General features: G+C 37.2%; 1 protein-coding gene across 1 annotated transcript in view; it reads left to right on the top strand.

Moving 5' to 3' along the window:
* Nucleotides 1–15,428, top strand: part of LOC106884152 (protein-cysteine N-palmitoyltransferase HHAT) — a 190,517-nt gene that overhangs the window by 25,830 nt on the left and 149,259 nt on the right. The window contains exon 3 of the mRNA XM_052973781.1: nt 5,117–5,181. Within this exon, the coding sequence (XP_052829741.1) occupies nt 5,117–5,181 (65 nt within the window). The remainder of the gene's footprint in view (nt 1–5,116; nt 5,182–15,428) is intronic.

The following is a 15,428-nucleotide window of genomic DNA, read 5'->3' as shown; positions in this document are numbered from 1 at the left end:
TATATATATATATATATATATATATATATATATATGTGTGTGTGTGTGCATATATATTTGTAATTATATATGTATATATAAAGGTAAGTAGAGTTAACGGTTGTAGTAACCATCTAAGGGATAATAGTATCCATATTTACTATCGGTGTCAATTACCTATGCTATCCTGGGCAAGGGTATGCAGGTACACAATGCTCCTAGGGTACAGGTAACAAGAGAATAAACAAAAGTTTATCAGGAATCAAATTTAAATAATCAGAAAATGGAGAACACTTTTGATCAACAAACAAACAAATTGTCCAACATTGGTTGATTATGTTTTTCATACAAAACATGACATAACATTTCTTATGCCTGTTTCTGGTTCCAATGTTAGCCCTAAGGACTGAGTGTTAGTGCTGGGCATTGTGAGGTCTGACAAATCCATGGTTTTAGGAGGAGAAGGAGGAGGAGGAGAGATGGATGTACTGGAAATGCCAGAGTGGAAGTGGCATAGGATTAGCTAGCTTTGAGGAGTGGAGGCCACTAAATTTGTGGTAGAAAAGACAGAGAGAAATGACAGAAGTTGGAGAGTCTGTCAGTGATATTATGCCAATCAGTTAGGGGTTCTTTTTTAGAAGCAGTCTAGGATGTGTGTTTGTGTGTGTGTGTGTGTGTGTGTGTGTGTGTGTGTGTGTGTGTGTGTGTGTGTGTGTGTGTGTGTGTGTGTGTGTGTGTTCCTAAACATGAGAGCAATACTCCATTGTGAGATTCGTTTGAGCTTTTGTAGTGTGTCAGTAATTGTTGGGAGACTGAAATTTTTTCTGGTTCTGAGATGCAGCCTCAACTCTATTGTGTGTGTGCTTTTGTGAGGAGAGATTCTTGGTGATAACGAAGCCCAGCATTTGCTGTAACCTCGGCGGCTCATATTGTGTCTAGTTCATGTTTAAAGCAGGTGTGATGTGACAATGTTATCTTGATATGAATTATAATTTAGTTTTCATGTTTTGTTTTTTTTATATGCAGTTGAAATGTGAGTAGTATTTCTGTTTTCTTTATTGTTTATTTTATTACTGAAATATGAATAATGTTTATCTTTTGTTGTCGAAATCATCATCATCATCATCATCATTATCATTTAACATCTGCTTTCCATGCAAGTATATGTAGGATGACTTGACAGAAAACCAGCAAACTGCAGGGTGTGTTGCCTAAGTATGGAGGAGCATTTGTGCTTTCTTTTTCTCTCTGAGTAAAATTTTGTGTTTTAAATCTTTATAAAATTTACCATATATAGCTTAAAGTTTTAACTAAATATTCTTTTCTAAAATCTACACCTATTCATTAGCATGATTGGTAATTGAATAATTGATTCTATAAACTAATTAATCTATGTAATGAGATGAAAGCCTATTAAAGATATTCTCAAAAGCTGGAAGGTTAGTGATTGTTAGTGTTCTCTGACATGAATTGGATGGAAAATATAAACAAAAGAAATGTGAACTGGTGCATATTAGTTGTTGAAAGTAACATTTCTTCAACAAATAGTCTAGTTTGTCAAAATACTCCTCATTGTTCATTTATTTATTTTATATTGCAAATTACAATATGAAGTAAACATTATCATTGGTTGGAGGCTTCCACTTGATCACTGATTCATTGTATTCTTATTGATAGTGAGGAAGATAGACAGGGGAATGTCTGTTACTTGATGTAAAAGAAATCTCTCAGTGACTATGTTTGAAACACATCAGTTCATCCTCACTTGAGCAGAACTATGATCAGAACTGTTCCAGTTTTGATAATTTCACCTTTTTGTATACCAAGGACTACACTAGCCAATAGATCTTACTTGAAATGGTAGGATGTGATTTGAGGGAGATGTACCAGCTATTTCTAGCAGTTCAAGCAACCATTTAGAGATACTTCCAATGGCTTCCTTAGTTTGTAAGCTCTTTCGGTTAAAGCAAAATATTTTATTTCTGCTTGTTTTCCCTTTAATATATTTGCTCCTAAATTTATTAAAAACTATGTTTTACTTATCTTGAAGTTGTTAAGTTAATCCAAACATATCTACTTTAAAGATCTATTGATGATATTGAGTGATTGAACGTTTGTGTGTGATCCAGAAGTTGGAACTTGACATTTAGTTGAATTCAGTCTTTCCAGTTGGCTACATTGATTTGTTGGGTTCAGTAGTGTTGGCTACAGTATTAGCCAACAGTTTTACATGTGATACAGTGCAACAACTTGAGTTCATGAGTGCAAAGCTGATTATCTTTGTTGTACTCCTATTCTGGTGAGGTCAGTGCAATTGATGCTCCATAGCCTGTGGGGGGAAAGTTGCAAAGAGAGCAATATCCGGAGAGTTCTGGTTCAAAGATGAAGGGTTAGGCAAAGTGTTCAGTATAGCATTTAAAGAGTGAAATACGGTTTGTAGGCTGAGTGGAGGAAGAGTAAGATGAGACATGTGCTTTGGGTGAAAGTGAAGAGTGACATAAGCTGCCGTAATACAGTAGAAGTCAGTTATGTTGTAGTGTCATCATCATCATCATCATCATTGTTTAACGTCCACTTTCCATGCTAGCATGGGTTGGACGATTTGACTGAGGACTGGTGAACCAGATGGCCACACCAGGCTCCAATCTGATTTGGCAATGTTTCTACAGCTGGATGCCCTTCCTAACACCAGCTACTCCGAGAGTGTAGTGGGTGCTTTTACGTGCCACCGGCACAAAAGCCAGACAGCTGGTGCTCTGGCAACGATCACGCTCGGACGGTGCTCTTAGTGATTTACTGGTTCTGGTGCCATCACGATTTCGCTTTTGCTTGCCCCAACAGTTCTTTGCAAGCCGAGTTTAGTGTTCAATGAAGATGTTGGCATGGGTGCCAGTCTACAAATTTAGTTCGATTTCGATTTCGATTTCACTTGCCTCACCATGTCTTCACAAGCGGAGTTTAGTGTCCAAAGAAGGAATGTAACGCATAAGTGGGCTGGTTACATCCCTGGCAGAAGCCTTGGATTTTGGTCTCACTTGGCTTACTGGGTCTTCTCATGCACAGGCTTACTGGGTCTTGAGTATTAGCTTGCAACTGAACAGATTTCTTTTGGAGGTTGTTGATTAGGATGTTTGTGTGAGATCTGTTTTCCCAATTGTACCATACCTCCTCTGGTCATCAAATGAAGACTATGCTGTACACTGACCACTGTTTCTATATGCCTGTAATGTGGACACAGCTCAGGGGATAAAGTGGACTCAATTGTAGTTCCTTTTCCCCTATTGTTGGCTGTGTACATCATATCACAATGTTTTGAGCTAATGAGGTGAATGATGTCACACTTGTTTCCATGTATCAGGGTTTATGTTGTACCTGTAATTACTCTAAGTATATTTGTGTATTGTTTTGCTTTAAGCATACTGGATCTGTTGTTTGTTTACTGTTCTTAATTTTTAAATAATTTTTGAAAATTTTGGTAATTGAAATATCTTTCATTCAATGCATTCTGTGAATTGCTGGATTTCTGTTTCTGTAACTTTGTTGCTAAATCTCAAGTGATTTTGTCTGCACTAGAGTTTTGTGGCTGATGCCAGTGTCGCATAACTAGCACCTGTGTCTGTAGTACATAAAAAACACCTCTTGAGCATTGGGCCTTACGGAGATCTTTGGCATTATGCTGTGCTTGAGAAGGAAGATCCATCAAGCCAAGTGAAATCGTAGTTGTGGCAGATATTGGTGTCATGCAACTGGCACCCATGCTAGTGACATGTAAAATCACATATTACACTCTTGAAATAATTGGCGTTAGCAAGGGAATCCAGCCATAGAAACCATGCCACATCAGACTGAAGTCTGGTGCAGTCCCTCAACTTATTAGCCAGCCTTGGTCAAACTGTCCAACCCATACCAGCATGTACAACAGATGTTAAAATGATGATGATGATGATGAACTCTTGAATGCAGTTTTGTATCATATTCTTCTGAAATAGCTTTGCTTTCATTTGTTTTTTGTTTTTTGTTTGATTTCTAGTTTTCTTTCTTGTAAAATTGTTTCTTTTATGATATTTATATTAAGTACATCATCATCACTGTTTTAATGCCCACTTTTCCATGCTTGCATGGGTCAGACAGATTTTTGCTGCTGTGAATTTCCTCTGGCTAGATGCCCTTCCTGTTATCAACCTTCCGAGTAAACTAATGTTTCTCTGTGACCAGACATGCTTTCATGGAAGATTGGAAATGGAGACTGCATGATGTTGACACTCATTTACAACTATCACACAAAGTCATGGCTAGGAGACAGTAACACACACACATACATATCAGGCTTCTTTGATTTTCTGTCTACTGATTCCATGTCTACTAAAATCACAAGAGTTTGGTTGGATTGGGGGCTATAGTAGAAGGCACTTGTCTAAGGTGCCATACTCTGGGACTAAATGCAAAACCATGTAGTTGGGAAGCAAAGTAATTCTTTTACTCTTTTATTGTTGTACTTGTTTCAGTCATTTGACTGCAGCCATGCTGGAGCACTGCCTTTAGTCGAATGAATTGACCCCAGGACTTATTCTTTGTAAGCCTAGTACTTATTCTATTGGTCTCTTTTGGCGAACCACTAAATTACGGGGATGTTTACACACCGACATCAGTTGTCAAACAATGGTGGTAGTGGAGAAACAAACACAGACACAGTCATATACAAATTCACACATATATATATATATATAAATATATACATATATAATAACAATATTAGGGAATACAATTCCAAAACTTACAGGGAAAATTCAATTTAGCAATTCTAAATCAAATTTCCCAATATATAATACATAACAAATTCAACAATGAAAAATGTCATTCAAAAACAGCTAGAAAAACAAATATACCTCAAAAACCCTATTCCAAAAATCAATAGCAGTATTTCGTCTGTCTATACGTTCTGAGTTTAAATTCCACCGAGGTCGACTTTGCCTTTCATCCTTTCAGGGTCGATAAATTAAGTACCAGTTGTGTACTGGAGTCAATCTAATCGACTGGTCTCCTCCCCTAAAATTTCGGGCCTTGTGCCTAGAATAGAAAAGAATATCAATATGAAGTAAAAATTATGACAATAAAAATACTGTAACTTTTCTTTCAGACAACTATGAAAAGTTAAATCCCAGAGACTTTTATCCTGGTTGGAGTCTGCTGAATGCAAAGAAGGTTGGTTAGTTTCTTTATTAAAAATATTTTACAAATGCATTATTACTCTACTGTTCAAAGTCTTGGTCTCTGGGCTATTTTAAATGCCTAAAATTCTTTAATTTTGTTAATGCTTTTTATCGTATCAAAGCATCCTGAAATTGTGTCAATATATTGTATCTAAAATTGTGTCTATGGCTGGATGCCTTTCTTAATACCAACTACTCTGTGGAGTGGTTGACATTAGGAAGGGCATCCAGCCATAGAAACCATGCCAAAACAGACTATGGAATCTGGCACAGCCCCCTGGCCTTACCAGTTTCTGTCAAGCCATCCAACTCATGCCAGCATGGAAAATGGATGTTAAATGATGATGATGATGACAATGATGATGGTAGCAGTGGTGCTGATGATGATAATGTCGATGATGATGATGTTGATGACTGACAACAACAATGAAGACGACAATATGTATTTTCAAACAGATTAAATGAGTCAGAGTAGATTTTTGTCCTAATCCCAAGTGTTGATTAAGTAAGTTTGTTATACAGGAAGGATGCTTAACAGTGGCTTTACCATGGTTACAGAACGGTGTTGAAACCAGTCTCTCTCTCTCTCTCTCACACACACACACACGCACACACACACACACACACACGCACACACACACACACACACACACACATGCAAACATAGAAATTCCAAATGTGGAGGTAAAATGTTGAATTGAAAGTATTAGTAAAAGCAGAATTTTTAATTGGAAAGAGAATGAGATCCTGATACCATTAAATAAATGCCTGTTCTCTATACATAAAAAAAAAAGTCAATGGAAATTCAGTATATTGTGCTTAATGTAAATACTGGACACAAGCAGTATAGTTAGATTAGAGGCAGACTAATAGGAAACATAGCTATCACATGCAACAAGTGCACAGAGGCATTAAGCATGAAGAGATCTTGAGAAATAGATCTTCCTAAGAACTGAGATGGCTCATTATAAGCAATGAATAGTTTCTGTTACCCAGTTGACCAAAAGTGGTGTTGGTGTCTGCTCCTAAAGTGTAGTTGGTAGAGTAAGAACAGGTTGGAGAATGTTTAAGGAGCTATTAACTTTGCTAGCAACAAAGAGATTTTTCTACAAATTGAAGGACAGCTTGTAAGATATTTGTGTGCAAAGTGTGATGTAGCATTGAAGTGCAATGCAAGCGTTGACTGCAGACGTCTAGTGAAAAAAAAGAAAGAAATGAAATTAGTTTACTTTGTTTGATGTGTAATGTTGTGTGTGCATGAATGGCAGAATACAAATGTGTTGTATAGGTATGGGCATTTGATGTGTATGGATGACAACAGCGGCATAAACAAAAGGGCTGAGTGCTCAAAGTGGATGATATTTGTTGAAGAGGTAAACCTAGTAAGATATGGATGAAGTAAAGAAAATTGATTTCAAGATGTTTGTTGAGCTTCACAAAAGAGATGACAAGTATCTGCAACAATTGTCTTGGAGAAAACACACTCTCTTGAGCAAGTGTAATCAAAAGAGCATGGAAAAGGAGAGTGTTGATGGCTGGGGTGCTCTTGCTGTATTTATCCTCCATCTTTATGCCTCTCTTTCACTCTCCTCTCTCCACAGCCTTCACACCCAGGATGCTTTTGCTGCATTCATCCTATGCTTTTCCACCACCATCTATGGCACCTTCAGTATCTCTTTCTCTGCCACCTTCACACCCTCTCAGCCCTCTCTCTCTTTCCTACTAACCCACAATCCCTTTTGACATTTCTTTTCTTTAAGGATTCTCTCTGAATCCTTGTTCTCTGACATCTCTATCTCACTATGTTAACTTCTCACAGCCTTATAATTGGATATACCAGTGAATTCCCCCTACACAATTCATCTCACCACTCTCACTACTCAGTCCCTCTCATTCTCACTAACTCCTGACCCAAATCCCTTCTCTTTTCGTCTGTCCCTTTCACTCTTCCTCTCCCAACAGTGTCTACTCAGTTACTTTCCACTACAACTCTTTCACATTAATCTTTTTCTCTTGTCATTATTCATCCTCTCATCAAAAAACTGATCAAAATTCATCTCTCATGTATTAACTTTTTTTTGTGGGGGACTTTAAGGTTTTTATAGACTTGCAAGATGCAAAGTGACCTCACTAGTGCTGGTGCCAAACTTCTACTCTGCTGTAACAAACACTCTTGCCTGTCTTTCTCAGCTGTAGGACTAAAAATAAACTCATTTAAAAACTGCCTTACTCAACACATGCACTCATTCAATAATCCAAATATAAAAACTATGACACCATTATCTAAATACATATAGTCTCTAAAATGCTCCAACATTTGAAGGAAAATACTTTCAAAAACCAAACTTCACCAAAACAACAATAAATTATGCTACTTATGCATAAATTAATCCTACTATTTGTTATTCTTTAAAATATTAAATAAATAATAGTTTCTTGCAAACATTGGACTTATAGAACCCAACTACATTGTAAACCCACTAACTTTTCTATTAGATAATTTCCTTTACCTTTAAAACTCTGTTCACACATGCATTTATGGACTTATATTCGCTTTGATATGTATGATTTTATTCTGTATATATTTCCACCATCAGTTACCAGGTTTTATGTTGGTATACTCACACAGCCTGTTGCCTGTATGCCCAGTGTACTGTTTTCAATTACAAGTAGATATATGGTTACTGTTTTACTAGTTATTCTATTTATGTCCTTATGTGCTTATATATATATATATATATATTTGTTTAGGTGTATATATGTGTGTATACATCCATATATGTGTGTGTGTATTTATACATACATACATCATATACTCTGATCTCAGGTGAAAACTTTGTGGTATCAAACACCACTAGGGACCTCAGAGTAGCATTGACAACAACTTAAGCTAGAATGTCAACAAAACCACCAAGGTCATCGTGGCCTTCAGGGCATGCTCCTGGATTCTCAGGACTTGCTTCTGATTCTAGAAACATTCCTACCATTATCCTTCTCACTTCTATTTTTGTTCATCCCCAACTTGAATATGGTTGTCTGTTGTGGTCCCCCTACATGAATGAAATATAAAAATGGAAGCATCCCAGAAATCAGTCACAAAAAAAAAAATAATAAATAACATGACAGGTTTTGATTATTTGAATTGGCTCAAGAAGCTTGAACTTTGTTCCATATCATACCAAACCTTGGGTAAATTTTAAAGTTGATGCCAGCACCATTTGGGCAGTGCTGTTGGAATATCTTCCCCATCATACAAATGATACAACATCTGTATGATGAGAAGTGCTATATCATTTGTATGATAGGGAAAATATTCCAACAGCACTGCCCAAATAGCGTTGGCATTAACCTTAAAATTTGCCCTAGGCTTGGTCCCCATGCCATTCATCCTCCACAAAAATCATGCCCATGTTACATCACAACACTAAGACAGAATTATTTCTCTTCAATTGGCCCTGCTTTCTTTAACTTCATTTCTTAAGAGAAGAAAAAGATCTCATAACTTTCAAACAGGTCCTGGATGAATATCTCCGACAAATATCTCCAGATTAACCACCTGGGTATATCTCTGCAAACAATAACTCTTTACTTGAATGGGTTACAGTGACCAAAGAATAATTGCAATATGAAACATCATTAGGTGTCTTTTCCAGATGGTCCTATTAAGTTAGTCATGGCTTGGGCCAGTTCTGGCTGAAACTTATCTAAGTATATATGTGTGTGTGTGTGTGTGTGTGTGTGTGTGTGTGTGTGTGTGTACATATGCACACACAAGTGCACATTCATCATCATCATCATTTTAACGTCCATTTTTCCATACTTGCATAGGTCAGATGGAATTTGTTGAGGCAGACTTTTCTATGGCTGGATGCCTATCCTGTTACCAACCTTCACTTCTTTCCCAATGGTCAGACATGTTTTTGCACAACATTGGAGATGAATGACACAGCTCGTATGCATGGCATTGACACTCACTACTGTCACACAGTGACCAGACAAGAGACACACACATACACATGCGCACACACACACACGTACACACCACAGGCTTCTTTCAGTTTCCATCTACCAAATCCACTCAGAAGGGGTTACAGTAGAAGACACTCGGTGCTACGGAGTGGGACTGACCCCAGAATCACATAGTTGGGAAGCAAACGCCCTAGCCACACTTGCTTGTTCATTTCTTTATACAACGTCCTGCGTCTAAATGTATATAACTACGTGTTTGTCTACCCTGTATACACAATAGGTTTGAGTTTGTGAATAGGTGCATATCTGTGTGTTTGTGTATTTGTATATGTGTGTCAGTATGTGTGTGAATGTTTAGATTCATAAAAGTTGGATAGTTAACTTTTCTTATCAATCAAAAGTATAGAGTGAAGTGTGATGATTGACAGAGGGAACACAATGTTAATACAGTAGAACCTTGCAGTACGTGTGCTCTATTGTACGAGTAATTTGCTGTACTAGACGGGACTTGTGCAGATTTTTGCCTTGAAGTACGAGCAGAAATCCACAGTACAAGCACACACATCTTTAAGGTAATTCACTTAATAAAACCAGTTTACATAATTTCTTTTGCATTCTCTTTTTTATAACTGTCATTTTACTTCTAACGACACCATTTTGGTTTTAAAACCCATAAAAAACCATTTTTGAGTGGTTTTTTTGTGGGCTGGAATGGATTAATTATATTTTAGTTAGTTTCAGTGGGGAAAATTCATTTGTAAAACGAGTAAAGAGTAAATCGTAAGACAAGCTCAGTCATAGAACAAATTAAACTCATACTGTGAGCTATTAATGTATTTTGTTAATATTTTTTTTACTAGAAAATACCTTTTCAGGACAATGTCTTTCATGTGGTTGTCAGATATGTATTGTGTGTGTGGGTGTGTGTGTGTGTGTATTTATATATCTATATCTATTAGTCAGTCTGTCTGTCTACCTGTCTATCTATCTGTCTGTCTCTCTATACCTACCCACCCATTCATTCATTCATCAATTCACTTTTCTATTCTGTTACTTGTTAGACGGGTGCTCAACTCAATGTAGACTTAATGCCCTTTATCCTTCTTTTGCAATTCTGTCTGTCAGTTTTATTGTTTAGAAGATTTGCTACTTCCTGCACCTGTTCAGTTAAGTTTAATTTCACAAGCGTAGATTCTCACCTCTACTACACACTACACTCTGTCACTCGCCCTAACCCTAATCTACCACTCCTGCTAACACACGTTCCTCTTCCATTCTCCATCGTGAATGAAGAAAGGTGTAGGACTACATGCTTGAAAGCTTTGATGCATTCCTCCCTGAGTCTTTCACTATGTTCTCTTCTTTGGACGAGTTGCTTTTCTCTAAAACCACAGCGCATTGTATCGTAAAAAGATAATTACAAAAATAAGACTTGGAGAGAGTCAGGGAATGGCAGAATTTTCTTTTATATGATCACTATTTCATTATATATTGACTCCATTTCAAGTCATATTAAACGTGAACTCATTCTTGTTGGTTAAAATGGAAGACAACACTTGTCTATTTTCTGTCGGTTCTTAACCCTTTGGCATTCAGATTACTATTTCAAATGTAATGCTTTTTGAATTTATCCTACATTATCTCATAGCTTTGAGATTTCGATGATGTGATTGCTTATTTTTAGGATAACATTGTTGGGTAGGTGTGAAAGGCTCAGTCAGGCCAGTTTGAATAATAAAACAGGTAGAACATCTTATCGACTGGCCCCCTCCCCAAACATTTCAGGCCTTGTGCCAAGATTAGAAAAGAATATCTCTGTAGCAGACTTTCCAAGTTTAACACAAAACTTCACGTTGGTTCTTTGTTCCAACTTTCTGTCCATGATTAAAATCACAGTCAACAGCATACACATGATCACAAAAACACAAATTTTACAACTTGCAAAGTAAACACAGTGATGTCACATGACACTCTGCCTCATAAAAGTCATGGCTGTCATTGCACCTTCAACTGTGTGCTGCCATCTGTTGGCATGTTACAAAACTAGTCCAGGAAGTTTTTGATACAGATATGTATATATATACAATAATAAATGGATTTTAAACCATTAAAATCCATTTGTGTTCTTATTTTATATCTTCACCATACCTAGAACCATCCCTCTGTCGATCTATGATCTATAACTTGCATTGGATCATGAACCTACGTGTGAATACATACACAAGTGTGTGTATTCATATATATATATATATATATATATATCATCTTCATCATTTAATGTCCGTTGTCCATGCTGGCATGGGTTGGATGGTTTGATCTGGCTGGCATGCTGGAAGTCTGCATCAGACTCCAGTCTGACTTGGTATGGTTTTCTACAGCTGGATACCCTTCCTAAAGCCAACCAATCCGAGAGTGTAATGGGTGCTTTTACATCTCACTGGCACAAGTGCCATTTGCATGACACCAGCGTGCTTTTACGTGCCATTACCATGGGTGCCAATTTGCGTGACACCGGTATTTGCTACGACTGCGATTTTGCTCAGCTTGATGGATCTTCTCAAGCACGACATAATGCCAAAGGTCTTGGTCATTGCTTCCATGAAGCTCAACTTGTAAGGAACTCAGCCACTTTGCCTCTGTGAGGCCCAACACTTGAAAGGTGATCTTTATGTGCCACCAGAATGGGTGAACTTGGCTTGATGGGTCCTCTCAAGCACAGCACTTCGCCAAAGGTCTCGGTCACTAGTCATTGCTCTGTAAAGCTCAAAGTTCGAAAATCATGCTTCCTCACCTTGTTCCATGTCTTCCTGGATCTACCTCTACCACATGTTCCCTCCACAATTAGAGATTGGCACTTCTTTAAACAACTGTTCTCATCCATGCACATCACATGACCATATCAGCACAATTGTCTGTCTTGAACACCACATCTGATCCCTCTTATGCTTAATTTTTCTCTCAAGATGCTTACACTCTGTCAAACATGCACACTGACATTGCATGTCCAGCGAAGTATACTGACTTCATTTCTTTCAAGCCTACATATATCCTCGGCTGTCATAGCCCATGTTTCACTTCCATGCAGCATAGCTGTTCACACAAAGGCATCATAAAATCTGCCTTTCACTCTGAGAGAGAGGCCCTTTGTTGCTAGCAGAAGTAGGAACTCTCTGAACCTTGCCCAGCCTAATCTTATTCTCAAAGCTACAACACTCTTGGAGCATCCACCTCTGCTACTAACTTGGTCACCTAGATAACGGAAGCTATCTACTACATCTAACTTCCCCCCACCCCTGACAGTTGAAGGAATCTATTTTCTGCACATTTTCAGTGTTTATTGTACCTGTGCATCTTCCACATACAAAAGCTAGTTTCCCTGTTAACTTTCTTCTGATATTGCTGTACCATTTATGTGTTCAAAGCCTACACTGGGTGCATCTTACAGAGTTTCTATCTACACCTTTTCTACAGATCGAGCAGGGCCATCTACTTGAAGGGGTTTGTGATTTGTTTGCCATCCTACTTACTAAGATTTTGGTTTTTACTAGATTAACTCTAAGGCCCTTTGATTCTAGACCTTGCTTCCATACCTGGAACTTCTTCTCTAGTTCTGGTAGTGATTCAGCTATAAAAGCAAGGTCATCAGCATGTGTATATTGTGTTCTATATATTTGGTATGTCTATGTACATGTGGAACTTGACTCTCTCCTGGTTTCCTGAGACTGGGCATGCGGTAAGAAGCTTACTTCCCAAGCACATGGTTCTGGGTTTAGTCCCACTGTGTGGCACCATAGGCAAGTGTCTTCTACTGGAGTCTTGGGCTGACCAAAGCCTTGAGTGGATTTGGTAGATTGAAACTGGAAGAAGCCCATCATATATATATATATATATATATATATATATATATATATATATATATATATATATATTTGTGTGTGTGTGTGGCAGTACTTGTTGCACATCGATGCTGATGTATTTATGCCCACGTAACTTAGCAGTTTGGCAAGAGATACTGATAGAATAAGTACTAGGCTTACTAAGATTAAGTCCAAATGACAAACAAATGTATGAACACCTTCAATGTATATATTATTGAAATTACTTGCTCTACTTCACCATACAATTACCCTCTTATGTAGCCACTTGAATGAACAGTTTTAACAATACAGGTTTTACCTTATTGAAATGGGAAATCTCACATGACAACAAACCAGAAAGAGCTTTGGTATCTTTATTTGATTCTAGCTGACAACAGAATATCAATGACTGCTAATTAAATTAGAATATTTGGGGAAAGTTTTTATATATTTATAAACGCAGGAGCTTTAATGTTTTAATTGAAATATATGTAATGGTTAGGTTTCATTGTTGTTATAATGGCATGTTGTTGGATGTGAAAGATGAACAAAGCATGAAGTTTTAAGAAAGTATTTATTTACTGTTATGTTGAAAAATACCATACCTTGACAGGCAGGGTATAACGTCCGAGAGCATGCGAAAGAAATATGTGGTAGAATGTTTTTTTGCATAGTTTGGCGTATACAAATTGTTAGTAGTAATCCACAGATAGCGATAGAATGATGTTATAAGAGAACAGAATTAGAGCTAGTGAAAGTTGTAGGGTTGTGGGACATTGTCTCCCAGTTGCTGACAGTAAATTTCATTTCTCTCGCTGACTATTGTCTTAGTAGCTGCATTCCTTGTGATCATGATAATAGCATCCCGTTCCCTAACTAACTGAGTCATCATGAGCCGCCTCGCTCCGTTGTCTCCAAGTGACTACTTTTTTGCTTGGGGTGTTCTTGCTTTTATAACTATCCAGCAGGATAGACATATCATTGAAAACAATAGATTTAGTTGGTGGTCTTGTTATCTCTATTCTAGCTTTCGGTGAAGTAGAAGAGGTTAGAAAGGGTCAAGTGGTGAAGACATTATTTTGGCCTAGCTAAAGACATCTGGAAAATGTAAAACTGCTGTCAGAGAAAAACTATTGTTCCACTATGGGAAAAGTTCTGTTGCAGTGTTGATTTAAATTTGGCTATGGTGGATTGAATCCACTTCATGTATGCAAGATCCACTACATATATATTTTAAAAATGAAATATGGAAACTTTATCAAAGATGTATTTTTAATAATGCACGCAGTCTAATTAATAAGTATTTGGACTATTGCCATAGTAATGAAACTAAAGAATACAGAGTGAAGCCACTTGATACAGATTGACCTTGAACTCTAGCTCACTTCCACTGTTTATAGCAGTGCTTGGAAGGAAGGTGTGTAGCGTGTGGTCGTTGTGACAGAGAAAGTTGTTATGGTGATACCTGCTGAGAGGCCTACGCAAAGTTGCAGAAAGTGTATGGAGAGGAGTGCTTGAGTTGCACACAATTGTACGAAGGGTTCAAATGTTTCTTAGATGGCTGAAGAAATGTCAATATTGATAAACGTTTTGGGAGATCTGCAACCAACAGAACTGAGAAAAACATTGCAGATGTGCATGTAGCTGTGAGGGAAAATCATCAAATCACCATTTATGAGCTATCAGAGGATGTGCAGATTAGTTACGGTTCAATTCAGTCCATTATCACTAAAGATTTGGGTATGAGACACATGTCTGCTAAGTTTGCGCCAAAACTGCTTTCAGCTGACCAAAAAAGACACTTGGGTTTCAGCTGCACAAGATTTCTTTTATTGTGTTGAGAACGATGAAAACTTTTTGAAACTTCTGCGTTGGCCTCTGAGCAGGTATCACCAAACTTTTGGTAAAATTTGATGGAGATTCTCTGTTCAACTTTCTCTGTCATGGTCAATGCAACAATCACACATTACACACATTCCTTCCAAGCGCTGCTGTAAACAGTGGAAGTGAGCTAGAACATTAAAACTTAGTATGCATGCACAGCAGAGTTTTAAGGTCAATCTGTGCCAAGCGATTTCACTCAGGGTGTTTTAGCTTCGTTGCTATGGCAACAGTCCGGATACTTATTGATCAGGCCACGTATGCATGAAAATAAATTTGTTTCCGTTTATACACACAAATATATTATAGATTATATATATATAATATATATATATATATATATATATATATATATGTGTATATGTATGTATGTATATGTTTAAGAAAATAAGAAAATAGAGAGATAATGAAATTATAAAATAGGACATTATAATTAGTAAATAATTATTAATTTAATTATCTCTCTATTTTCTAATTTTCTTAAAAATATATATAAACCCCGGTTTATCCAGTTACCTGGCATTTGAATATT

This window comes from Octopus bimaculoides, chromosome 16 (genome assembly GCF_001194135.2).
Source record: "Octopus bimaculoides isolate UCB-OBI-ISO-001 chromosome 16, ASM119413v2, whole genome shotgun sequence".
Taxonomy (NCBI): domain Eukaryota; kingdom Metazoa; phylum Mollusca; class Cephalopoda; order Octopoda; family Octopodidae; genus Octopus; species Octopus bimaculoides.
Note: the sequence above shows the minus strand (reverse complement) of the source record. Positions and strands in the feature narration are given on the sequence as shown.